The sequence below is a fragment of the Micropterus salmoides genome, unplaced genomic scaffold (assembly GCF_014851395.1).
Source record: "Micropterus salmoides isolate LMB-PRFRI ecotype aquatic unplaced genomic scaffold, ASM1485139v1 Ms_hic_scaffold_14, whole genome shotgun sequence".
NCBI classification, from domain to species: domain Eukaryota; kingdom Metazoa; phylum Chordata; class Actinopteri; order Centrarchiformes; family Centrarchidae; genus Micropterus; species Micropterus salmoides.
The window spans coordinates 24,848,160-24,875,499 of NW_024040485.1; the positions used below are offsets into that span (position 1 = coordinate 24,848,160).

The window sequence follows — 27,340 nt, forward strand, 5'->3', positions numbered from 1 at the left end:
TAACTTTTCTCTCCCAGCACAACTAAACAGGGTTTAACCAAAGGGATACACTCTGTAGTCATGTAAGACTTTGAAGATTAACCTAATTAATAAACCTTCTGGCTTCTCATCCAGTGATACCAAGTGGAACAATACACCTGCATAGATTTTAACCAATTATATATGCCTACAGTGCGCGTAGTAGGAAAATCAAGTACCTTTTTAAACCACTATTTTACTCAAACAGGAAAAGGAGTAGACGTGTTTGGGGCTGAGCCACTTCAGCCTTTCCACAGAACACAATTAATACCTAGTGAACTTGGGATAGACACACCCTTGATACACAGTGCAACAATGCATCAGTGCAAATATCAAAAGGGAGGTGATCATGGGTAGGCTTACTACTGATTGGCATGAAAACCTTTGACTAGGATTATTTAATAAGTCTTCCATACTTAAAGTGGCTATGATCAGTGTTTTATAACAATGGATCACATGACTTCCTGTTTGTGAAAGGGGTTGCTCTTTTAGGGACTATCCCATGTTCCCCTTAGCTCTTTGGAGTTTTTTTAGCTCATTGTTTTGATGATATAACCCGCAGCTTTACTTGTGGTTCGCTTCCATAGTGTGCGGCACCAAACAGCACACAGTTAGCAGGTAGTTTGTGAATATAGTGAACCATTTAACAAAGAGACAGGTTTTTTTTTTTTTATAAATACATGAAAAGAGCTAAAAATAGAGTCAGTGGACCTGCATTCCCCAGGAAGTCAGAAACATGACCCCATTTATGCTAATGTTGCTCCATATCTGCTGGATTTGTTAATAGGCAACTCTATGCGAACAAGTTAGCCATATCAAAGTAAACGATATGTCAGTCTTGTGTTTGCAGCTTGTTGCCGCTGCACTTACATGGTCAAAACTTTATTAAAATATACAGTTGATATAAGTTTAATTCTTCAACCTGCCAGCATGTTTAGGCTAAATAAAAACTGACTTTGTTGCCATTAGTGTGCTGACAGAAGACAATCAACATTCCTCCATAAAAATGTGCTTTATTGAGACATGTCTGAAAAGAAATGAATAGCAAAATAAATGAATAATATTATAACAGAACACTAACATTCTCTCTCGTGACTTTTGGAGTTATTAGACCATTTCAAGTACAGAGCGACAGTGGAAACCTCAATCACACCAAGCTGAAGTGATGACCTTTGGCCTTAATTCATGTAGCATATCTGACATTTGAATAAAAAACAAAATAGACATGGTGTAATTGTTTCAATGAAGCCTTTTATTATGGAAAGAAAGGGAAAAAAACTGAAACTCAGAATGACAACACGCTGCCAACACTCAAACTAAGCCAACAAGAACCGACAAGTGTTTAGAAAAAAAAAAAAAAGTGAATAACCTGACCAAAAAACAACGACAAAGCTGTGACTTTAACTCAAGTGTTGCAGAACTTTGGTGTTAAATCAATACAAAATGATTGAATGTGATTATGAGTGAAGTGAAACAAAACTGTAAGGAAGCACAAACAAGATGCCTGTGCACGCACACATACACGTCCCCGAATAGGAAAGACAAGACCTGACTGAGTTCTTACCAAAAGGCAAGAGATAGGGACATTACAGATCTGAAAGGAAGAAGATGGAAAAAAGCTGGATAACAATGGGCAATATGCAACTTTTCAAACCAAATACTGACAAAAAGGTAGGTAGAAAAATATCACAATGATACAAACATCTTCAGAGAAAGGTAATCATTGAGAGGTTGAGACAAGTCGACCAAACGCTTCTTTAAAAAAAGGACATTGCACTGAAACCATCATCATGAGCTGAACACTCACCCATCACAAATGCTTAGGTAAAAGAAAGAAAATATTTCAATACATCTGAAGGAGCAGCAGCCTTTCAACTTGAAAAAAAAAAAAAAGTTGGAAATCATGAAGTAGTGTAGGTCTTTAACACTATGACACAAAACAAAGCAATAAAGCAAATTAGTTTTTTTTGAGTGTACAATCCCTTGATGGCACTACAGAGCTTTTTCCATGCTTCATTGCTTCATTTCATTGTTTCATAACATTAAATGACCTGATCTGGCCGAGCTGTTTTCACACTCCATAGGAAAGTACTAATGAGACAACGCTAAAACGTGTAGATGAAACCTCGGAATTAATGAAGAAACATTGCTTTGTGCCTCGACAGGCAGTAAGGCATCAATGCCACGATGAGGTTCTTCGCAGTCCTTTTTTGCAGTGCCCCAGTAGTGTTCCACTTAGAGCTGGCCCCTAACATTTGGAGGCTGTTCTGGACTGAGCACCCATCTGTAGGTTTGGAAGGTGTCCTTTTTTACGTTGTTCCACAACAAAAGCTGATAATTATTGGCAATGTAGTTTACTACATGAGGTCGCTTTGGAAATTTAGTTGTAATAAGTTCTAATAATTAAAATTTTATCCTCAAATGACTAAATTGTGTGTGGTTTTTCCAGACCAAATAATGTGAAAAAGACATGTTTAAAAAGGTTCTATTATGAACACTAATCGTGATAACCCGGCCAGCCTCAACCGAACCTCTACTGGCTAGCCGTGTCAAGTGCTTTAGACACCAAATCAAACACTTGGGATGGAACCCTCCCCCTCCCCCCCAAAAAAAGGTTATTGCCATGGTAGCTAATGTTGCAGCATTCGGTTGCGTGGCTCCTCTCATATGTAGGCACTGAGGTGAAGAGCAGTTAAAAATAGCCTGGGAAGGTAAACGCCACACATAGTCTCCGCTGGTTTCAGCCAGAGAGGCCAGGTCATCACTGTATGTAAATCAGGGAGAATGGTGCGATTTTAACACTGTCCAGATTCGATCAGACACCATCCTATATTCCCTAAAGACACTAAACCTCACAAAAAAATAAAAAACATGGCACTCGACCCATTTACTGTAAGATCCCAGACCATTTGAAACAACAACAACAAAAAAGGGATACCTTTGCAACTGTTTACAATTCTGGAGAAAGATCATCCTCTAAGGGTGAAGCTGCACCACTATGTGTGCCCCACACACAAAAAAAGAAAAGACAAAAACCTGGGCTAAAAGCTAGCCATATGATAAGCACGACATGACAAACAAGGACCTCATAACATTTAAAAAAACACAAATGTATTTGACCACTATTTGTCAAAAGAATAAAACCTATAATGCTATACTTTCTACTGATGGTTTAACAGCTATAACTAAACCCCTGTTAAAGATATGAAGCCTGTTAAGAAATTCCTTATTTGGCAAATAATAAAATGAGATATGAGGGGGGGGAGGTGGGGGGGGGAGAAAAAAATAAATGGCACAATTTTATGTAAGCTTTCTGATCAAACTATCAAACGCAAAGAACTACTGTACTTGCAGGTGGGGCGTAAGGTTCACAATTGCAGATGTACTCCTTTCCTAAAACAAATGAACTATTTCTACATATAATGAAAGCAGAAATAAAACAAGGTCACATCTATATAATGGCACAGGCATACTGGGGAAAAGAAAGAATACCATGGAGACATTTACCCAGCGTTTGATGATCACAAAAACTGAAGTAAAACTTTTATCTCAAATACTTCTGTGTCCACTTTAAAGCATATTGTGTGTGAAAAGAATTAAGTACTCTGGAAATATGCCATGTACAAAATATCTCCCCATATAAACAACATTCACACAAGGCACTTCATTCAGTAAGAAAAGAGAATCACAGTCCTTTCTACTACCAGAAACTGCCTGCATAGCAAAAATACGAGGACAAAATCTTTTCAGACTTTTGTGTGGTACCACAAAAGAAGTTTCAGGAAAAAAAAAGTTGTGTTTTTTTTTGTTTTTAAAACAAGAACTTCACTGAATAGTAAAACTTCGTTGGTTTGAAAATAAAGACCAGAGTTCAATCCTCTTAGCATTTTGTCCCCAATAGTATCAACGTAGGACGTTCTGTACACTTTCTGGTGTGATTTTTGTGAAACACAGTGCTCCTGGGATATTTAGTGTTTCTTATTTTCTGATGGCACTCAGAAGGCAGCCAGTCGCTAGCAGATGAGAGCAGAGACAGGTCACGTGAAGGTTTCCACAGTGAGACTCCAAGACGTCCCCTTGGGGCAGAGACAAGAGGGCCGCGTGTGGGACGATCTGCCTGAGTCTGAGAGATGCAGTTGTAGAAAGGGGCAGAGACTGACAGAGACAAGGATGGAGAGCACGGGCGCTTTGGTGTATCCTGCTACCTGCCTCTGAGATTCTGCAGGACCCCGTAAACCTCTTCTTCTTTGCTGAGTCCCTCGAAGAAAGGCAGCAGGTCCAGGAGCTCTGTATCATTCATATCGTCAAACCAGGATTGGACTGGGACCTTGGGAGACAGGGAAACCACCTGTTAATTACCTTTTATTTAATATCACCAAGATTACCAGCACCATACTCAAACATGGAAACATAATCCAGAATCCTCTAAGTAACTTGATGGGCCTATATATTAAAAGCTAATACCGTCATCATGTTTTCCTTATTGTCATTAGAACTACCTGGACTGCATTTTTCAGTATTTACAAACTCATGTAAGGATAAGTATAATAAAGATGTACTTAAGGGTGGGTTCACACCTAAAGGTCCAGTTCGTGAATCAAACTAATGCGACAACTGGTCCAAAAGGTCCTGTTCAGACTTCATGACTTGCTGTCTTGTAACGGGAGTCTTGAAGTCGTTGTGGCATTCACACTACACGAGCTGACGACGACTCTGTCTGGTCTCCAAACCACGTTTCGTAAAGAAAACGCGTGAAAAGTGTCACACGAAATGATGCGAAACAGGAATTGTTTATCATTATAAAGATTAAACCTTATAAAGACAAATATTATGGGTGAAAGAATAGATTAGCACACGCAGGCAGCAGGGATTGTCTAAGCTACAGAGAGAGCTGGAGGAGAGTGAAAAGTGTTTTGTAGCGAAAAAGTAGCTGCCTGCTCTCCTTGGCTGGATGTTGAGTCGGCCAACAGCTACAGATAGTAAGCATGCTAGATACCGGCCTTTGATGCGTCTTTGAGTAGTTCACAAATAATGATTGGCGAGCGCCGATGGATCGCTGATTTGCCACCAGTCACAGCTCGACGGTCTGCAACTTACAAATCGGGCTTAAAATTGTGTGAACTAGGCTTTGTTTGCATTTGCCATACAAATTGGACCAGTGAAGTAACTGGGCCACATCTGCAAACATCCAAAAATCATAAAGTTGGGCCATGCAAATAAGCTGATAAAGGATAAAACATTTTCACATACTCTCTCCTTGAATGATTGAATTAAAGACTAAATGGACCTTATACATGCTACACACATAAAAAGTTCAAGATCAAAAGGTGATACACTTTCATTATGTAAATTACATACTATAATTATATAGTGTGAACATTTGTTATGGTTTTTATAGTCTCCTTTTTCATATTTTGAACTTTGTAATTATTTTCTATTTATGTTCTTTAATAAATAAGAATTCTTCAAATGACAAATAACAGTGCGCTTCCTGTGGATGGTTCAAATGGTGTTAATATCAGAAAGGAACCGCTCCAGAGTTCACTTGACAGGAGGACCTTCCTGGCAGACAACAGAGAAATTGTTGGATCCACACACAGTACCGAGTTTGGCGTTCACACCAACCCAAACTAACCGCACCAAGGGGGTAAGGCTCCAGTGTTGAACCTGCCCTGAGGTAATAGACTACATGGTACACACAACAGTGGGAGCCTAGGTCTCTTTGGTGGGCAGGCAAATGATTTAACAGTCATAGTTTCTGATTGTGACAAATATATTAGTGGTTTAGAGACTCACAGCATTTTCTGGGTGGAAAATGTAAGAGGCGGGTGAATTGTCAACAATGATGACGTTGCTGAGTTCTCGTCCCAGCCTGCTGAGGTCTTTGACATAGTTCCCTCTGTGAAAAACGCAGGATTCTCTAAAGAGTCTCGCTCGAAACACGCCCCACTGATCCAGCAGGTCCGCCACAGGGTCTGCATACTGTCCAGGCCAAACAAACACAGGGAAATGTTACAATTAGACATATCCTGAAATGCACATAATTAATCAAACTGGTTATTGTGAAAACACATTGTCACGTCTACAGTGCTAGCAGCAAAACTTACTTGCAAATGCTACACTATTATTACAAAAGGAAACACAGCAGGTCACCGATCACAGTTGCGTTTACCCGAAAAGGAAGTTGCCTGAAATACTACTCTATGATCCAACAAGCACCAATGACACCTAGCTTTTAACTCAGCTTGAGGAACATAGGATACTACAGAAACATCAGGTCCTCAAAAGGGTTATTTCTGTCTCATTCATTAAACTTACCCATGAATTTCTGGCTAAGATGCAAAAGACACAGATGGAGAGCGAAACAGAGGAAGTGTGAAAAATTGCGACAGTAAAGAGTACATGAAAATAAAAAATACAGCAGAAAAAAAGAAATGGAAAATGTTGTTCCATGCCCGTTACTGGCTTGTAACCAAAACACATGTCACAACTGAGAATGTGTCCGGGCCTAAACGCACCTTGGCAAGACTGGCTGTAAAGAGCACACATTCAAATAGTTCTCCCATCTTTTGAAGAAACTCATCCACATGGGGTCGTTTCAGCACATACACCTGCAAGACACAACACAGATTTTAGGCCAGGTTTGAGAAAAACAACATACAAGGTGCTGCACACATGTCAGACAAACGCATGACTCAAAGTATGAGTATGGAGTACTATAACCGTATTGAGATGGGATGTCACCTCCATGAACACTTTTGAGGACTGCTACAAAAAAAAGTATTTCTTTTGCTTTATCAAAAAATCTTTAAATATCTGATATCAATCTCACTCACAGATTAGATGCCCTCCTCTCTTCGTCCAGCGGCTGCCACCCAGTGCAAGTAATCATGAATAGGCCAACCAGGATACACACAGCCTATCCTGGATTACTTGAACTGGATCACAGTCATTCTCTTCGGGATCTTCACATAGGAACACAACGGAACATTTGCCCCTGATAAAAAGGTAAGGTATACTTCACTTAAAATGTCTTTTCATTGTGTGTGTGCGCAACATACCTGATGAACAGTACCGTCGATCTCCACTGGAACAATAAAATCAGCATTGCTGATGGGCTGTGAGAAGAAACAGCAACATATCAGTGTCACGCCAACTTTTGGTGTAGTACCACAACTGATCAGCAGAGGTCCCGCTAGGAACACTAAAACTTTTCAGACTGTCAAATCTCTGTCTTCCTTTTGCAACCTCTATAGTAGTGAAACTCAACAGACAACTAGGGGGTCGTCCTCTAACAGGAACTGGATATAGCGGACGGGTTGAGGTAAAAAAGGAATACAGATCAACAGGAAGGGGAGGAGATTGAGGTCTACACACAAAAACAGACTTTTCTGTTATGCTGCTTTTATTCTTGAATGCACAAACATGACAGGAATATCGACCCTGTTCTTACTACAGCACATCCTCCACCACCTGCTCCTCTCCTGGTTTTGTTTACACGGTGATCTAATAGATTTAACACAGCTTTGACATCCTGCAGGTTATTGGCTGAGTTTTAGATATAAAGACAAATATTGATAATATCAGATATACAACTTGTATTACTCTCATTGCAAGGCATAAATGGTCAAGCCAACTGGTGGCTGTATCTCTTTAACATAGAAGGCCTTGACAACTGACTTGATCTGTGCACATCAATAGCAAACCTTTAGCTTTAGCCTGTTCTTACCTTGAACGAGCTGTGGACAAGCGTTTCATCCAAGTCGATCACCACACACTTTTTGCCATAGTCAGATATTATCATCTCTGGTAGGAGGTATTTGGCTGGTGGCTGGGGCGGAAGACAAGGCAGATAAAGTCAGATATATTGAGAGAGTGAGAGTACATGAGAGAGAAATACAGAGAGATATATATACTTTGCATAAATGAATGTGCAAGGCTGAGCAGAAAAACCAACACCATGTTAGGAAGAGCACCTCCATGGAAGACAAAGCAGCAGAGATACAGCCATGTCTGAAATTATGTGTCTGGACCCATTCAATAAAACTTTTCATCACATTCTCACAGACAAAGGCCGTGCGAAGGTTAGCTGATGCTGCTGTGGAGCAGTTCATTGAAAATCATTCAAACTTAAACCATATCAGTTTGTCTCTGTGCGGGTACAGTGCTCTATTTGAAAGTCATTCATGTTTGATGGATCTTAGGAGTTCATACAGTCACTGATGGGTGATTTGACCGGTATGTTGGCCAGATAACATAATTCCTTTCTTGAATGACGGAATGAAGAGCTTAACTAAATATTATTCATTACTTCTGGCATGAAAGCACCCAAGGCGATCAACAGAAACAGTTTTACACTTAACTTGTTAGACAGTTAGTGTCACAGTATTTCTGAAAGCATACAAACCACCAAGTGTCATGCAGATCAGGCACTGAGGCACCATTTAAACCCATGTAACCAGGTGCTTATACACCTTCCACACGGCCAGTGCTACAATCGGCTGAAAATGAACTGCAGTACGGCAGCAGAGCAAAAGCTTTCTGAGGAGAACTGGAGCCCACACAGACAGGATGTGCCAGCAGCAGCCCACTCAGCCTGCATGCAAAGGAGAAAAAAAGGCAATACATACACTAGGGACAGGGATAACCTCGACCTGGTCACACTACAAACAAGAGAGACAGACACATACAAAAACAGGTTGAGGGGTAGGAAGGAGAACAAATAAAAGAGACAAAAAAAGGGGTCCACCAAGATAAAGAAACCCCTCCCAAAACAAATAGCGTGTGTTTAGCCGAGCAATAGCTCACCTTGGGAGGTGATCCGTTCTCCTCAACAGGTGGAGGCAGGGAGCTGGTGTTGGAGTTGGTGGCTGGCGGCTCCACATTGTAGTTGCGGAAGCAGCAGAAGAATGTGCTGAAGATGCTCCGGCTCCTCTGCTTCTTTAGGCTGCTGTTCGACTGGGACGCTGTCAAAACAACACGGAGGGATGGGAGAGCGGAGGGTGAACAAGTAGATATGCAAATCGATATTCTGTCACAAAAATGGAGCTGGAGCTGGGAGGCATTTACGTTTGGTTATTTGCATGCTGAGCTGTGGACACTGCAGGAATAAGTGGGACACAAACTGTTACATGTTCACTACAATTCTCCTAAGTGACAAGGGTGGTGCGAGCCACACTGAATCACAACAATAGGTGAGACCTTGGCAGTGTGATTAAATGGCATTAGTGTCGGTTTTGTTGACCCGGCATGGCAGAACCACTGATCAGAAAATAACTTGGCTGGCCGAGTGACTTCATCAGTCACACATAGCGACAGTACAGAGCTCTGCTCTGATTGCAAATCGCCTCTCATTCCAGGACTACAGAGCAGGGCCTAAATCAGACACTGAGCTTTTATTAATAGTGACAAGTTGGAAGCTGCGTGCTCCTCTTTCCTCCTTTTTGCCCTGCCGTAGATCCCATCACCTGATTGGCCCAGGAGTCTCCATTTTGAAAGCTTGCTTACGTTTCCCTCCCAAGTTTCAGCTGGCAGGTGAGTGACTGAAGCAGCCTGCACATGCACAAGAGACGAGGGAAGGGAGGAGGTGGGAGGCCCTCAGACCCCGCAGAGCCTATACAAGGCTGCATTCCTCTCCACCCATTAGTCCCCCCTGTTCACCCCTCGGCTCACCCAACCAGAATGCTTTTGCAACTGAAGACCAGCGAAGAGCAAATAGCATTATGTCATGTCTTTTGGCATCTTGATATTGTGCCACTTTGTGTTCCTGACCTTAAACAAATACCCACCAGACATTTGTCATAGGACAGACACAGAGCATGAAAAAACATACATCAAATGACTTGTCATAAAACAAGCTGGTAGTGTATTAGTAAGAACTACAAACTTTAGACAACCCTTACAAATACCAGATACATTTTTACATCAATCCAGCTACGTCAAGCGTTTTCCCAACAAAACAGTCCTCCATGCCACAGTATCTTGGGGCCGCAAAAGCAACCAGAGCCTCATCGCATGTCATAAAAGATAATGTGGATAATGTGGCGTTACCAGACTATTGTTTTAAGATTATTTCAATTCTATATTCCACTGCTAAAAATACTCATGAGTGCAAGAAAGATATCAAGACACTGACTATCAGCATGTCACGGCTACATGAAAAACTTACTGCCTTCCCTTCCCTCCCCTCTGTCATTTCCCTCTATCACTAGCTTCCAGTCCACATTAATAACTGCCTTTCAAGCTACAGCACGCTGTGCTGGGTACTTATACTGTGTCTTATCAGTGACACAAAGCCCAAAAGAAGTTAAGTACAATATGCATCCATCAACAAGGAAATCACATTAGAGATTATTTTAATTAACTTAAAAACCTAAAACACACAGAATTGCTCTGTCAAGCAGTGATGATGTAGTATGGCTGATTATTAATGATAATATTGTTTTTTGTTATTTTATAGATAGTTACTTTATTACAATATTTACAAAACTATCACACATTACCTCTGTGAAAAAAAGATAGACTACTTACGTTTTTTAAGTATGTTTATCTGTTGACAACCTTTTTGTAAATCTGTCTCTGTCTGAAATAAACTTATTACCTTTTTTGGTGAACAAACAGGCAGACCATGTCCATCACTTCTGTAAATGTTAAGTAATGGAAGCCAAGGAAATCCTGCATGGAAATGCTATCCTATCTTCTTAGTGTTTAAAACAAAAACAAAAAAGAGGGGGCATACCACAAGTGCAGAGAAGAGGAATGAAACAGGATGCACAAGAAACTACTGCAACTGCCCAATGTTTCCAGAGTATAAAAGGCCACCATCTGACCCAATCCACTGGAAAATACCAAACTTTTACACAACACTGCAACAACCACCAAATACCAGGGATCTGCTTGGCAATATCCCCACAACATGAAATTAAAATATATATTTAAAATTATAGAGTGCTTACGTTTAAGGTTTCTGAACCGTAAAGGGAAATTACCAAATTGTTCAAGCTTTAGTTAGAGATGAATCATATCTGACATTATAAGCTTGGTTTAAATCTAAAAATAACCTAATCAGGAATTCACGACTTCCTTTATTAAACTGGACTTTTCAGCTCTCTGTTCTGTAAAACTGGGACAGTGAGGCAGTTGTCAGCTTCCTGCTGTGACTCATCACTACAACCGGCCGATTCCTGCACAAAGACCCTCAGAAAACACTCAGGACATCTGAGTCATGCACAGAGCAGAGGTGGGCCCGACACATCACTCAACGTTAATAGTTCAAGAAGGAGAGGGTAAACTGTTAATGCAGTTACATGTTAAGTTCAGCTCCTTTATTAACATATTCCCCACATCACACTCCAATGTTTCATTACCAATTACCTTATTACCCATTTATAGGACACAGCAACATATCCCCTGTGCTGTTTCTCTTGGTCTTGTGCCTTTCAGGTACAGTATATTCAACACCAGGCTGTCCACATACAAACTCACTATGTATCATTAATCAGCAGGTGTGAAAACTCCCAGTCGGGGTCTGGCCAAGAAAAAACACCTCTCTCTCTCGAGCCTATGGGTGGGTTTGTGATTGTTGACACATCATATACAGTAAATAAGGGTTAATGCAGCTGCACAGTGAGATAAAAGCAGTCCCATATTAGATTCTGTAAGCAGTGCTTTGCAATCTCAAAGCTTCGTACTTGGTCTACTGTAGGTGGCACAATGAGTATTTTATATAAATAATAACTCAGTGGACTAACTTTCCACAAGTATACATAATGTAAACAGTAAATACACTAATCTATCAGAGTCTAGTGCTTTACTCCTTTAATATACAGAACTTTTTTTAATCAATATGGAAATGAGTGAAGACACTATTCTAGTTTTTATTGATTGATTCTGATTTTTATTGAAAGCAATACAACCAACCACTTTTATCAACTCAAAACACTACATGTTTACAAGTTTGAGGAATATCTGTGAACGCACTCTGGCAACATCATAAGCAGCGGTGAGGGTTGGGCCATAAGACGATGCCATCGTCAACAGACATCACAATGCTTTAACAAAACTTTATCACACTAGATCGCGCAGTGAAAGCATGTTTTAATATCCACAGAAAGTATTATAATTTTTAAATCTACATGCTTTGCACCTGCCTTAGAAAATCAGGGGGCGAGTCATATGCATAGTACAACCACAACGGCTTAGACCATTCAGTGATAATCTTACATTACATACAAGTCTCCATTACACAAATAAAAATTAATTACTTTTTTTCTGATTAGGTGATCATGAAAGACAAAATTGTCAACACAATGAAGTTGTTTCTTATTTAGAAAAGAAATGGCTAAAGTGTCTGAATTTCCAATTTCTAAGTTCATAAGAGTTTAATTAACACAATTTAAGAGTTTACTGCGCAAAAAAAGCAAAACAAATTATTCTAGATCTTTTACATTAACAAAACAAAGTATACAAAAACAATGGCAAAATTCAAAATAATTTAAATGGGCCTGGTTAAATTAGATTTAAATAGGCTACACAAATGCTTTTAGATAGGCCTACCTGCTTCGTGGTTTTACAATGACAGACAGTGTTCAGAATCCAAAAAAAGTTTAAATCTCAGAATTTCTGAGAGAAATAGCCAGCACCTGATTCCTTTTCCTTTTCTCTCACTGGTGTGTGACAGGGTGTCGGAACTTGTGCATGTTGCTGCTGCCACCATATAAATATATAATCCAAATCGAAGACAGAGGCTTGATCCACGACCAAAAAAGCCCCAAAAGACTGGAACCTGCTTTTGTTCCCAAATTGATTGACAAGTATTTGATTGTTTTTCATTCCAAATTGGGAGATCAATGGAAAACAAAATGCAAACTAGATGTACTGTTAAGAGGGCTATAGATTGAAAGTAACTGATCTATACTTCCATCCATTAATTTCTATACTTGCTCATCCTGCACCAGGACCAGTAAACTATCCCAGCACACACTGTGCAAGAAGTAAAGAATACCTTTGACATGGCAGCAGACACACAGGTCTGACACCAACAGACAACCAAGCAATTGGACTGTGGGAGGAAACCTACACATGCATGAGGTGAACATGCAAACTCCACACAAAAGCCACAACTGACCAGTGGATTCAAACTCAACATGCAGCATTGTGTACCATTCCACTACTTCACCTGTGCTGGGAGGATCTTAACATAACTTCACACTATATCCCTTTATTTTTGCAGTTGAGTTGAGGCTCCAACGAAACTGTGATCATTGTGATCATTGACAGAGTAATCCATGTTGAGCTTAGCTGGCAGCTGCAGATTAATTTTTATTTTTCCAAGTCAAACTCTTAAAATAAGTCTGGATGGACTTACTAATTATAAAAGGTCAAAACATTAATTAATAAAAAACTATTAATAATAACAGGGAACCCCAGGAAATAAAAAGTCTTATATGGTTGACATCTGACAGAACCGAATTGGTCAAAATTAGACAGCCACTGAACAACTGTGGTGCTCAATACTTAGCACCACACATAAATCAATCATCAGAAACGTCTTGGATTCCATGTCTATAGAGGGTGAGGGGATCATGTAAGAGCCACCCATGCATCTCACAAAAACACTGATCACTAAGACCACATCCCTTATTTTCTTCCTTTGAATAATCAAGTTGATGTTATTTTTCCCCAAACTAAAGTCTAGTATGACAGAGAATGAAAAATAATGATTATTGTCATCTTTGCGAGTTATTATGCTTGGCCTCGAGGTCAGTGGTGCTTTGGTCAACAGGGCAGCGAGTCTATACTTAGGCTGCTGCTTGGCAGCCAAACCAGTATGAAAGGCAGGCACATGTTGTAAGACAGCCAGTAGAGAAACACTGAGAGCAAAGGTGGTCAATTTTTGTCCAGACAGTTTGGAGCCTGTTCAAGCAGTGGAAGACTACCTGTCAAATTCCTCTAGGACAGCTGCAAGGACATGTTTTATGTTAAGTGATTTGCAATAAAAAGGGACAGTCAAACCGATGGCTAAAGCTAAGAATGCTGCTGTATACTAGAAAAATATAACAACAAACAAAAAACAAACACTTTCTGGATCTATTTAAATTAATGTTCATAACACAGCTGATGACTGTGCCCCTCAAAACTTACAGTTTTCATGTCCAGAACAAAATGGAAGAACATGGCCATACTATTCCTTTAATGATGGTAATATTTGACTTGGCCCCAGGGGAAGAATTCTGTGTGACTCATTCTTAAGAGAAAAAGTAAGAGGTAGAAAAAACCCCCAGCAACATCCGAGCCCTGCTTCATCATCTAACTCAACTGTGTCCTGCATAACAGACAGCTCTAACTCAGGTGATTTTACGCATGACAGTGAACTCCCACTGTGTGAGTGGTGCAACTCAAACTCCTCTGGTGGGTAAACAGTCATAGTAAATGCTACCAGGATGCAGGTATACAATGACTTCATAATTGGACCAATTGTCTCTGATTTTCATGTGCAAAATTGTTATTACAGAATGAAACATTTTAAAATAATTTATTGAGACTTGACCTAGATTTAAAAGAAAAACAGTGAGCTCATAACTAGCACAAGGCAACAAATCCTGAGCTTAATCAGATCAATTAAACTGTCAAATTTTATTTATTATTATATTATTATTATTTATTTATCATGTAGTCTATAAAGAAAGAGAAATCTACTTTACAAGCCCAAAGTGATGCCTTATATTTGCTTACATTCTCTGACAAATGGCTAAAAGAAAGAAATTAATTTATGAAGAAAGAAAGGAACACAAAAAACATCTGCTTGTATGAAACCATAGCCCACACTGTCATATATTTATACTGGAACAGTTACCTAAACCATTCATTTATTTTTAACCATTAACAGACACACCACTTAATTGACTAATCATTTCAGCACTACTCATAACCAGTGACCATACATGACTTTTCCACAGCACAATAACACAACCAAGTTATGACTTATAAAACAAATACAAACCCTTAAAAATACCTTCTGATATCTTTCAAGCAGAATAACTGTATCTCAACAACATTTTTACTGAAACATAACAGCAAGCTGTTTGTAAAGTAACGTATAACTGCAGTGGGATCTGCATATTTTTCATAATGCGTGGATCCCATCTCAAATCCCAGCCTACAATGATAAACTCCCACACATCTGCAATGATAATCTCACATGGCGCACACATATGTTAAAGTCACACAGAATGCATAGTACTTGGTGAGGGATACCTTTGTACCCAGAGGAGAAAGCACGGTTGTGCCTGAAAGACTTAGGTTCTCACATTACTAATGCTTTGAAAAGTGAGGTTTGAGATGGGATACTGATACATGTCCCACGGGCCCGGGTGACCCGGAAAGTGTCAGTGTAGCCTCAGGAATGGGAATGAATGGACATTAGCAGCTATGGTCCTGAAGGAGAGATTTGACCTCCACTGTCAATGGCAGATGGAGTGCAAGAGAAAGGTATAAGATAACATTTTGCTCCCAAGATCCCAATATATGTGGGTGATTAAAACCTGAAAATCTAACAGTTAGCTTTCAATTTGCAGCTTCCGATTCAGCAATTATGGGGAAAACTAAGGGAAACTCAGGTCCAGATCAAAAACCACAATAAACACAGTTTCAGATTTGTGAAATCTTTATTCTATTTGTGAAAATAAACAAACACATAAATCCCCCCCTTTCTGAAATTTCACAAATAGAATCAAAGGTTTCACAAATCTGAAACTGTGTTTTAAAGAAACTTTGGCCTCTCATTCTGGTCCAGATTTGACAGCTCTAGGTATAGTTGTTTTTGATCTGGACCTGGGCTTCCCTTAACTTCCCTTAACCTTTTAAAATAAATTTTTTTTTACTTAAGATATGAGAAAACACCACCTGAACTGGTTGGGAATTTCACTTGACGTAACTAAATCTTCATCGGAGACGAGGCAGCATCACTGATTACAAAATTGTACATGCAACATTGCTGGCGGCAGATAATTTCTCTTGTCCCCAAAACCCTTTTGCTTCCCCGCAGACCAAACCACCATGAACTTTTCAGCTTCTTGTGGTCGTGATTCATATAACGTTAGTGAATCACATGTAAGACCGTTTAGTCCAGCTATGTTACCAAAACGCTAAATGAAAAGAGTAAAATACAGATATTTAAAAGAGTAAAGACTTACTATCACTGGTGTTGATCAGGTGTGAACACCCACGGTGTCACTACAGTGTTAACGTTAATTCGGCCAACGTTAACGGGATTAAAAAAACACACGTCTTGACACCGGAGTCCTCTTCACACTGAACATGCAGCAAGCAAACGTTAAGCTAGTGCGTTAACTTATTAGGGACGAGGCCCCTCTGATAAACTTGTTGCTTACTGGGAAGCGTGTCAACTAACGTTAGTTACGTTTCCAGGATTTTATATTACAAACAGGCAACCAGTGTCTCAACCTACTACAAGTTACTAGAGCAGCGAGCAGGCGAGAGCAAAAAGCTAACGTCAGAAGAGAAATGTAGTAGCAGACAGCTAGCATTAACGTTACTTCTCTGTCATTAATTGGCTTTTCCTTACCTTTTTCCTGGTTAAAGGATATGATTTCCTCCTCCTTCGGGTTGGAAACTTGGGTTATTATGGACATGTGGTCCATTTAGACGGGTGGTTATTCCTGTTTTGGTTTCCCCACAATGTTATTCGTGCTAGCGCGCTTGCTCCGTTTGCTAGCTACCGTCAGCTAGCTGTTTAAGATGAGGATGACCAGCCAGCCCACAAAGCCGAGGTGAAGTGTTGTTGCAGCGGTGGTAGCCAGCCAGCTAGCACGGTGGTGAATGGAAGCCAGTGAATGGCTGTCATTTATGGCTCTCCGCAAAATATCATTGCTGCAAACAACACCGAAAGCGTGTGTGGCAAAAACAAAATAAAACAAAACAACCGACGTTTAATTGCTAACTAGCTGAAGTTAGCAAGTAGCATGGATTAGCGAGTTAGCTGTGAAGCTCCGATCATCCAAAAATGTGAGGCCGTGTCTGGAACAACGTTGAAAACACGCTAGGAAGCCCTGTCGGATGCGTGTTCTTGTCCAAAAACATGTACCAAACGCAGGTTGTTCAACGTTAAAGTTTAGGCAAACACTTCATATCTCACTGGCCCTATATTCCCTGTGCAACATGGAGGCTTTATGTATTTTGAGTAGCATCTGAAGCGGGGGCACGCCGAGTGGGAGGGTTTGTTTCTGTGATGGATTCTCTCAGGCAGCCGCACTAACATTGCTCAGCCCGTGAAGCTGGCTGGACTCGGCTTTCTCCTCTGTAATTACTGTTTGGTCTCACGCAACAAATATAGCCTAGCTCTTTATTAAAAAGAATACATTCAAACATATGCTAATACACTTTGTGTAACTTAACATGATCCAGGGGCCAAAAACTGCCCGTTAAACAATTCACGCAAACAGTTGACGTTAATCCAAACCCCTTGGTTTGTGTGCGCCTTCCCCGTGTGTGGCTAATTTCAACAGATCGAGAGCGCCACCCAGTGTCTAAATTATGAAAATGCTTCGAGGATACCCTGCATTTATTACGATAAAATACAGTAGCCTACACTGCCTGCATGTGTACTCACATCAGTCGCAGTATCGGATCTGGAGTACGACTTCTAGTCAAACGACTTGGTTTATTTTTGTGTAGCCTGTGAGTGTCTGAAGAGAGAGTGAGACGGTAGGCTACACCGTATAGGCTGGTAAGACGATAACTGCTTTTAATTAAGGACCTCAAAACATCTCACTTAGCCTAATTATGGGAGACATAGACTACTGAAAACTATGAAAACCAAATTCCTCTGACTTTGTAATGACTTTATAAAGTGGTAGCCTATTCTGATACCACAGAAGATATACAAAAAAACCCACTTCATCAGAAAACCTGATGTAATTGCTTTTGTCGCTGCCAATTGGTGAACATGAGACATGTATAGCAGCGTTTACCTTCTCCTCCAGTGTAAACCATCCTACTTTTTGACTAAAGAGTCGTCAAATGTATTGTAGGCTATATCACTGTACTGTAGAGGCTGCTTGACGCAACTGCTTTCCCCCTCATTTTTAATCATTGTCCCAGAGTGTGTTTGCGCTCTAGTAAGGTCTGATGGGCTCGGTGTGGACCACCCCTCACTGCGGTACAGTAGTGAAAGATAAATATATCCCCCACCACCACCACCACCACCACCACCTCCTCCTCCACCTCCTCCTCCTCCTTTCGTTGAGTCCGCAACATCCTGACTGGCCGAGGCTGGTGATCGCAGGCAGCGGCAGCGGCAAGCCCCCACAAGACGGATGAATTAGAAAAACTGCTGTAACCACCGCCACCCCCTTTTCTTTTATTTATAAGTGAAGAGTCGGGCTGTAAACACTGCTGCCCTCATCTTGACAGTGTGAAGCGGAAACAAGGTTAGTAAAAACAAGTCCCTGTTATTTGTCCATAGAGTTAAATATAAGAGTAGGTAAGCATGAAAATCAATGCAGAAGTGACCGGCTCTGTATGCATGGAGCAGTGAAACAGTAAACCTGCATTTGTATGCAGGACGCTTTGCTGGGGTCCTGCTTAGCCATGGTTACATCTTGGCATGGAGAAGACTTGTTAATCAAACTCCTGTAACTTTAACTCAAATGAGCCTGGCACACACACACAAACACACATTCTCAACCAGATACAAGTGCATTATTCTCCACTGGAAAGTATCTTTCTATCGGCTTCTTACTCTGTTGCACCATTCTTGGTCATTCCAGTCAGTGCTAATTATTCTGTGAAGTGAGTCCCCAGCGCCTCTCAGATCACATAGCACTGCAGCTGCCCTGCTGCACAGCAGACCAACTGCAAGAGCTATAATAGGAAGGAGAGGTAGGGTTGCGCAGCTGACGGTGCTGATTCCGCTCTGCAGTCCTATTTAAGTCACTAAGATCATGAAGACTTGTTAGTAAAATGCCACCTCTTTAAAACCCAAGGTGTTTTAAACAGAAAATGCCCTGGTCTGAATCTGACATGAAGAACTAGTGCTGATTGGTATAACAATACTTTGTTTTTGTGTGCATATCTTTTTTTTTTCAGTAGAAGTTATTCCACTTGTTTTTTTTACGTGGGGTTGTGCTAAAGTCCTCTCAAGGTCTGTCTTATTAATCACATTTGTATGGCAGAGTTCACACAAGATGAAGCTGTCAAATACTGCTTTCATGCTAATGTCTCATATTTGACTAAAAAGCATTTGCTTCAGAATAATGACATCTGAAAATCACCCCAAAAACACTGGTTCAGTAAACCTTGGTAAACCCTTAAACCATCCATTCATCCATTACTGGTTTCAGATATGTCTTTTTTTATTCATAATCATGCTGTTTACCCTCAGTCAGGTTTGATATTGTTTGGCTGATTGCTTTTCAACCTGTTAGGCTTCCAGTGTGCAGATTCGCCATGGGGATCAAGGCTGCTCTCCCCAGATATGAGCTGTATCTCTACACAGCAGTACTCGGCGTGGCTTTGATATGGGCAGGCAGTTGGATATTTGAAGCTTCGAGTGGTGAGTGCACGACATGTCAGGGGACGTCAAAAGCGCACACACACACACACACTGTAAATGTAACCCAGAGAGAGTGAAGAATCACTGACAATGCTGGAGTTTATTTAGGTTCACTGAAATCCCTTCATATTTAATAAAGTCAGAGCAAATGGATACTTTTCAAGCAGCTGCTCCAGAAAAACACTCCAGTCAATATTTTCATTCGAAATAGATCTCACTGAAAAATCACTTACCTTGTAGCAATGGGAATTTTATTATTAAAATCTGCTTCAATAAACAAGGCCCCTACCTATAATATAGCCATAAACTATAATTGCTGCTGTTTACATTCACCCCAGATGCAAATTTTAAAAAATGCACTGTGGATTGTTCAGTGTGTATACGTGTATGTATATATTGTTTATTTTATTTAATATGTTACCATATTTTAATATAGGTCTATACTTAATTATATGTCGTGTGTGTGTAGCATGAAGGATCTACAAATTTTGTTTCGTTATGCAGCCTTGTGCTGTATAATGACTAATAAACAGCTTTGGACCTTGTATAACATTTCCCTGTTTAACCTAAAACTGAGTAGAACAAAGTTCATGTAGCAGATTAAAATAGACTTCCCTCCTCTAAGGAATTTCAGCATGTTCATGTTAATATGAAGACAATTTAAAGATGCTCCAATTACTTTTCTAATTATTTTCCTAATGGAGATATTTCAGACTAAGATTCTGTTGTGGCACTGTCTGTCTCAGTCTGTGCTGTGAGATTGGCCAGGGCAGAGTCAGTCATCATTCTGTCCTAATTCTTTTCCTTTAGTGCTCTCTGTGTCTTGAAATGGTCATCTGTGGGCATTTATGATGCTCAGGTCTGCATACAAAAGTAGCACTTTATACTCGCAATAGAAACTTGGCCGTGTTCCCAGAAGTAAGAGGCTTTCCCTGAATGACCCTCACATTTTGACATCCTTTTCCATGGCCATTAGTGTAATCAGGCAAAGCTGAAGGAGGTACTGTGGGGGCGTGTGCGAGTCACATTTGTTGCTGTATAATGAATATCTCAACATCACTGCCATGATTCTGATTATTATCACACTTATTTGTGTTGTTATTGTCATCAGTTCTATGTCAGCATTTTATTCATGTTATGCAGTAATCTAATCTCCTACAACCAGATTATGAGCGTATGAGAGTAGATGTCAGCCTCAAAAATAGAAAGCTTCGCACTGAGTACATTATGTAATATCTGATGTTATCAAATGAACTGAATGTGCTCTCACACCTTAAATTCACTGTGAATAATCCAACAATTACACCGAAGATGTTCAAATTTTGACTCCTACAGAATGATTATTTTAGTTCACATAGACCCCCAAAATAAAGCTGCATACAGTCTGAATTTAGCACTCCTCAACCTAGAAGCATAACCATATATTGAAATTGTAATACCTTACTAATTCCATTGCACAATTTCCTGCATTTTGTTTGGTGAATATCCTGTATATTTTCTTCTTTATTCAGAGAATGTAAACAGAAAGGCCTTCAAAGAAAGTGTAAAACCAGGATGGCATTACTTTGGCAGGAAAATGGCAAGTTGCTCATTTATCTTCCCTTTATGTCTCTCATTGTGTTCTATAATTGGATTTACTGATGCAAGGCATCAAAAGAGTGATGTTTTACTCATGCATCTTCCTTTGCCACAGGATGTTGCGGACTTCGAATGGATGATGTGGTTCTCTACATTCCGCAATCATATCATTTTTGCTCTCACCGGTCACGTTATCTTTGCCAAGATATTCACCCTGCTAGCTCCAAAGGTGCGTGCCTGTGTGTGCATGCCCATGAGCTAGCACTGTAATCCGATTGCATATAGGTATAATGCAATGTCTCTTATTATGTGTATGTGTATGTATTGCATGTGTATACACATGCCTGTATTTGTGTGCATGTGCAAGACAAGCTTTTCTCCAATCAAGACCACACACCGGAGTTCTGTTGATATGTGGTATAAACACATTAAATGCAAAGCTACATTGTTCTGAAATGAACAGTAGACCTTGGGCTGTACAAGTAATGCAGTTCAGTTCAATTCAATGTAATTCCATTTTACCGTATTCTATTGAGCAAAAATTATTTGTCATGTTGTGTATTTGTTCCCCAAAGTGTAACAGGTTATTGGTTATTGCATGAGTTGCGCTCTGTGTCTGTTGAGTGCACCAATGATTCTTTCCTGGGAATAATTTGACATATTTAAAACAGTTCATTGTGTTTTAAACATGTTTTCTGTCTTGTTTCATGCTTACATTGAAGATTGGTATAGATGGATGTAAGGTAACAGTAATAAACATGTGAATTTTGTAAAATTTGTCATGTGTTTCATTTAAACCATGGATACATTAACAGCATCCTCTCCCACACACAATTTAATCTTTGTTCCATCCTAAAGTATATCCATTGTTGTAGATACAACAGTGTTGTACTAACACCACTACTTTTCATGTGTGTTGCATTCAATTATCAATAGTACAAAAATCTTGTTGTGACGTCACACTGACGCTGGCCCCTCTTTACCCACAGCACAGATCCTTGATCTTTGGGGTGTACGGTGGTTTGGCAGTCCTGATCACGATGGGCTGGACCTTCATGGCTCTGGTTCTGTCTCACTGCATCATACTCTACAGTGTCGCTATGGTCAAGAGCAAATGGATGTGCTTTGCGGCCGGCCTGACCACGCTGGCGTCCCTTAAGCTGGAGCCCTATAACTCCTGGCAGGTGAGTGGGTGGTTCCAGGGCTGAGGTGCATAAACACTGAATGCTCTGCAGCCTGAGGCAGAATGAGCTGTGGGAATTTGAAGGAGATGTCTGTCTGACCAGGAGAAGGATCTTAAAGTCAATTCTGTCATGAACGGTCAGCCATTTGTTTAAGAACCAACATATACTGTAGGATCTAATATAAAAATATAATAATGGTAATATAAGCACTTATATAGTAATATTATCTAGTGAAATAAATAATATATTTCAATGTAATGTAGTGTTTGATATTTTCCTACTACTTATACTATTACTTCCATTGTAATTATGATAACGTAAAGCGTAATATATAATCGAGAACAATTGTTGTAAAGTGCTTGTTTCAACCAGTCAATTAAAACACTGGGGAGTGTAGAGGTATTGTCCATATGCAAAATCTTGAATAACTCTGACTCCTTCTTTAGGAAACCTTGGTGACTGGCTCTTTTGACCTGCAAGACATCCTCTTCTATGGAGGCTGCGGCTTCAGCATCATGCGCTGTATGAGCTTTGCATTAGAGAACTGTGAGAAGAAGGACGGCAACTACACATTCTCTGACCTGCTGAGATACAACTTCTACCTCCCCTTCTTCTTCTTTGGACCTATCATGACTTTCGACCGGTATCATGCCCAGGTGAGGATTTAAGATTCAGCTGAAAGTTGTAGCTGATTGGAGGAAAAATGAGTAACAGTTGGTGACAAGTGAACAGCCATCTGATATTTGACAGCAGTTATTAAGCCGTCACTCGTGAGTGCACATTGTGCTCGAAGACTCCTGAAGGCTGATGTAATACCCACATGTAATGCCATGTGTTTATATAACTGAAAGCCATTGGTAGAGACAGAAAAAAAGATTTTAGGCCTTTGCACATTTTAACTGAAATGACCATCCCCTCTAGCAATATGAGTTTTATATTCTAACTGAACCAACCTGGTTAAAATTCTAAAAAGGTACCACTGTTACTGCTACTGTTACTTAAGGAATACATTAATTACTAGACAGTGTCTCTCCAACTATCACTAACTAAGTATAGGGTATGCTGGGATAGACATATCATTTTACAAAACAATGATGGCTTGTTCACAAAACTGAATGTTTTCAATTCCACAGGTGAACAACACCCAGCTGACCCGCAAGGATAGGGAGTTGTGGAACATCACCACCAAGGCCTTGTTGCATCTGGGTGTTATTCTGGTGGTGGATGTCTTCTTCCACTACCTGTACATCTTGACAATCCCCAGTGACATGAAGCTGGTCACCAAGCTTTCTGACTGGTGTTTGGGTGAGTTAGATATATGCAATAATAACAGGTCTGGTACATCTGGTACTGATGCTTGTGTTTTTGTGATTTATATGCTCATAGTTAACATTCCTTGGCGTGATTCAATGTCTTTCAGCAACCTGTTTAATTTTTTATCACTGTATCATCTTTGAACTTAAAGACCACTAAAACTCAGTGAACCTCAGTGACAAATAAATCCTGTCAGGGTGAGCTTCTATTTTAGGCACTTGATAAATGGTAGAAGAATCTTTGGGATAGTCTACATTTAAGTAGAGACATTCTTTCCACACTCTGACTGGCTAATCCAATATTTACTAATGGGATTATTGTTATGTTTGTGCTTTATGTGGTTTATCAAACATTACCATTTTTAGTTGACATATTAATTAAGATTCCTACAATCAATGTGCCTGTAGGAAACCTGCTTTGTTTCCATGTGTACCTTTGCAGCTGGTCTGGCCTATTCCAACCTGGTGTATGACTGGGTAAAGGCAGCCATGATGTTTGGTATCATCAATACTGTGTCTACACTGGACCACCTGGACCCTCCTCAGCCTCCCAAATGTATCACCATGCTCTATGTCTTTGCTGAGACGTACGTGTGACTTGCACTAGTTGTGTGTAATCTGAGGAAGTCATGATGTAGTATCTTTGTTGACAATGTTGAAAGTTAAATGTGTAAAAAAAAAAAAAGTGAATTGTCTGTTTTTCTCTCCTTTTTTTAGGCACTTTGACAGAGGCATCAATGACTGGCTGTGCAAGTGGGTGTTTAATCAGAAAATCATGGGTTTAAATGCCAGAACCTACAGTTTATAGAAGACTATTCTGAGTCTCCATCAAGTTGAATTTGAGTTGTAATTTTGCAGGTATGTTTATGACTTTATTGGTGGGGATCATGATAAAATCTTCAAGGAGCTCCTGGCAACCATCTGTACCTTCGCTATCACCACTTTGTGGCTGGGCCCATGTCAGATTGTTTACATCTGGTCCTTTTTCAACTGCTTTGGCCTCAACTTTGAGTTATGGGTGGCCAAGTTCTTCTCTCTTCCGCCATTTTCGAACATAGAGGTAATATGAAAAACACGAACCCTTTCAACTTTTTCTAACCCACAATCATTAAATGGAATTATACTATGTGGAATTTGGTGCCATATCCCTTAATGTACATGTGTCTACTGTATCTAGTGTGCAATGGGTGAAGCCATGTCACGCAGGATCCGTGGTGTGTTCAATGCTGCCAACTTCTGGGCCATTGTCCTCTACAACGTTCTCTCTTTGAACAGTTTGGAGTTTGCCAAACTGGTGGGAAGACGGCTGATTTTCAAAGGTGGGGGAAAACAAGGGTATATTATATAAAATGAAATCAGGCTTTTCTGCCAGTTTGAGCCAAAGCGTGAGCAACACAGACAGAAAGCAACATACTCTCAAGGGGTACCATCCTCCAGATATCACATGACTTAACATCCTCTTTGTTGCTTTCTTTCATATAGAATAAAAGAATCTTAACAACAGAGCATTGGGGATTGTTCAGGATTATCTCCAGTCAAACATCTACTTAGGGCACTGCACAATGAAAGCTGCACTACTTTAAAATCATACTTTTCTGTTCTTATGCCTTCTCTGTTTTTCTGCTTCACTTCCTCTTCTTCTCCTCTTTGTGTTTTTCTTCCAGGTTTTCCTCTGTCCACACTCTCAGTGTTACTTGTGACCTACTGTGGCGTGCAGCTGGTGAAGGAAAGGGAGAGACAACAAGCCTTGCTGGACGATCCGGAGCCAGTGAAGCCAGTAGATGGTGGCAAAGAAAAAGCTGAATAAACAGACATAAAATCTGACTTTCACAGACTTCATGGTCAACAGCCCCCTCACATTGTTCCATCTTCAGCCTTGCGAACTGCAACAGCCAGTCAACACCTATATTGTTCACAAGCCTGTGTTCTTGCTTTTGTTTGTCAGAAGCAAGACAATGTTTTGAACTGTGAAATATCCTCAAGTGCACTTGCTGTAGATAATCGCCACGTCCTTTGGCACAAACCCACCGATGGTGCATTTTGTATTTGTATTTTATCTGAACAAAAGATAGTTTAGCAAATGACAGGCCTGACAAACATTGTATGATGCTACTTCTAATAGTATATATAAGGACATACAGAATTGTAAAGGAACAACTACTTTGCTTGTGTGGTTGTCTCCTGTGTCTCGGATTTGGATATTCTTCCATCAAAATGATTTTTCAGATTTTTCATCAGATGGTGTCTTAATTTTGCCTTAGATACCTCAGATCCTAATCATTGCAATGTTTAACCATACTGAAAGGGTTAAAAACATGGGAGAAAAAAAACTTGAAGTCAGACTTCCACATAGTCACAATGTATAGGATAGTCTATTTTAATGTTGATTGAGAATGTATTAGATCTCTTATAATGTTGAACAACTGAATGTAGTTCAACCTTCCAGGGAACGACAGCTTAACTCTAACACCATATCGTCCACAGGAGATTAATGTAGGTGTGACATTTTGTCAACAATCTTCCCTTCGCCCTCTTTGACATGATCCAGGCGCTCAGTTCGCTAAGAAAGGCAATAGGCCCTTCAGGAATCATCGGTCAGTCTTATCCTGCCTGTCACCAAAAACTGCTGTGTGTCTTCAGTACAGCAGGCAGAGAGAAAAAGTTTATGCAGCTTGTAATGCCTTCTCTCACTGTAAGGTTTTTATTCAAAGGTGTTCAAAATGTGTTGTTGTTTTAGCACAGCCTGCATTCAAACACTGTTAAAATTTAATTTTGTTTACATCAATGGAAATAAATAATAAGTCAATTCAGACTGCGTTGGGTTTTATTTGCATGATAGTGAGACATTTTCATCGCCACAAGATGGCCCAGTTTGACCAAAGCTGATCACTGACTGCATTTAACATGTACATGATAAAAACATGAAATGCCCTGCATTGTACAGTCTGAACATGATTGACATCTTCCTCTTTCTGGGTGGGATAACTTAACACCTTTACCATAGATCTTTTTCACAGTTGACCTTTTGATGTGTCACAGTAGGAAAATCACAGGTTAATAATAAAATTAATAATGGTTGAATTTAGCTATTTCAATTTCAGGGTCCTGTTATTGTGAGTGTTATTTTAGTTCCTGCCAGATTTTCCACCACTCTACCTCTGATTGGCTAGTAGCTGTTGACTCCATTGGTTAGGTTGGTTAAGGTTAGAGTGAGGTTAGGGTTAGCTACTTGACGCAGTTGAACTGGTATCTGTCAAATGAGAGTTTTAACAAGGTTTTTGCTCATTGGGCTTGCTGACTCACTGTCACACTGTCATGACTTACTGTCACACTTAGAATAGAACTGAGCCATCCCTAATGTCATCAGTAACAGCTGTGCTTTTCCTACTATGACAAGCCAAAATATCTCAACAACAAAATCAACAACTTCAAACTGATTTGGACAACTAATGTGCCAGAATAATTAAAAACACTCAAGAAAGTTGAGAAAATCTTTTTTTCTTCTTCATCAAGTGTTAGATAAGTGGTAGAACATATCAGGTATAGGTACAGTACTTCAAAGTATTGTTTGTTCAGGGAATAATTTACAGTTTGACATAATATTGTAGGAAATGCGCAGGTGTAATTAATAACATTAATTATGGCCTGTATAGTGCCTCACTAATGTGGTACAG

At 40.0% G+C, this 27,340-nt stretch overlaps 2 protein-coding genes across 5 annotated transcripts; one reads left to right on the plus strand and one right to left on the minus strand.

Annotated features, from left to right (window-relative positions):
• Positions 1-1,894: 1,894 nt before the first annotated feature.
• LOC119902484 (CTD small phosphatase-like protein) lies at positions 1,895-17,405 on the minus strand. Of its 2 annotated transcripts, XM_038718704.1 has the most exons (8): positions 16,604-17,405; positions 8,827-8,984; positions 8,649-8,681; positions 7,748-7,849; positions 7,080-7,136; positions 6,537-6,629; positions 5,815-6,000; positions 1,895-4,345 (listed from the first exon to the last, which is right to left on the minus strand). In XM_038718704.1, the coding sequence occupies exons 1-8, from the start codon at positions 16,677-16,679 to the stop codon at positions 4,220-4,222; spliced, it is 831 nt and encodes a 276-aa protein (XP_038574632.1). In that variant the 5' UTR covers positions 16,680-17,405; the 3' UTR covers positions 1,895-4,219. The 2 variants fall into 2 exon arrangements, with proteins under 2 accessions (XP_038574632.1, XP_038574633.1); XM_038718705.1 differs by lacking the exon at positions 8,649-8,681 and having other exon boundaries at positions 16,604-17,402.
• Positions 17,406-17,665: 260 nt separating this feature from the next.
• On the plus strand, positions 17,666-26,476 carry hhatla (hedgehog acyltransferase like, a). 3 transcript variants are annotated; one of them, XM_038718702.1, is made up of 13 exons: positions 17,666-18,467; positions 19,464-19,591; positions 21,103-21,170; positions 21,285-21,398; positions 21,892-21,912; positions 22,159-22,353; positions 22,800-23,009; positions 23,487-23,658; positions 24,109-24,253; positions 24,384-24,419; positions 24,525-24,726; positions 24,844-24,985; positions 25,331-26,476. In XM_038718702.1, the coding sequence occupies exons 2-13, from the start codon at positions 19,486-19,488 to the stop codon at positions 25,471-25,473; spliced, it is 1,554 nt and encodes a 517-aa protein (XP_038574630.1). In that variant the 5' UTR covers positions 17,666-18,467; positions 19,464-19,485; the 3' UTR covers positions 25,474-26,476. The 3 variants fall into 3 exon arrangements, with proteins under 3 accessions (XP_038574630.1, XP_038574631.1, XP_038574628.1); XM_038718700.1 differs by lacking the exon at positions 17,666-18,467 and adding an exon at positions 19,004-19,080 and having other exon boundaries at positions 25,331-25,473; XM_038718703.1 differs by lacking the exon at positions 21,892-21,912 and having other exon boundaries at positions 17,669-18,467; positions 25,331-25,473.
• The last annotated feature ends 864 nt before the right edge of the window (positions 26,477-27,340 follow it).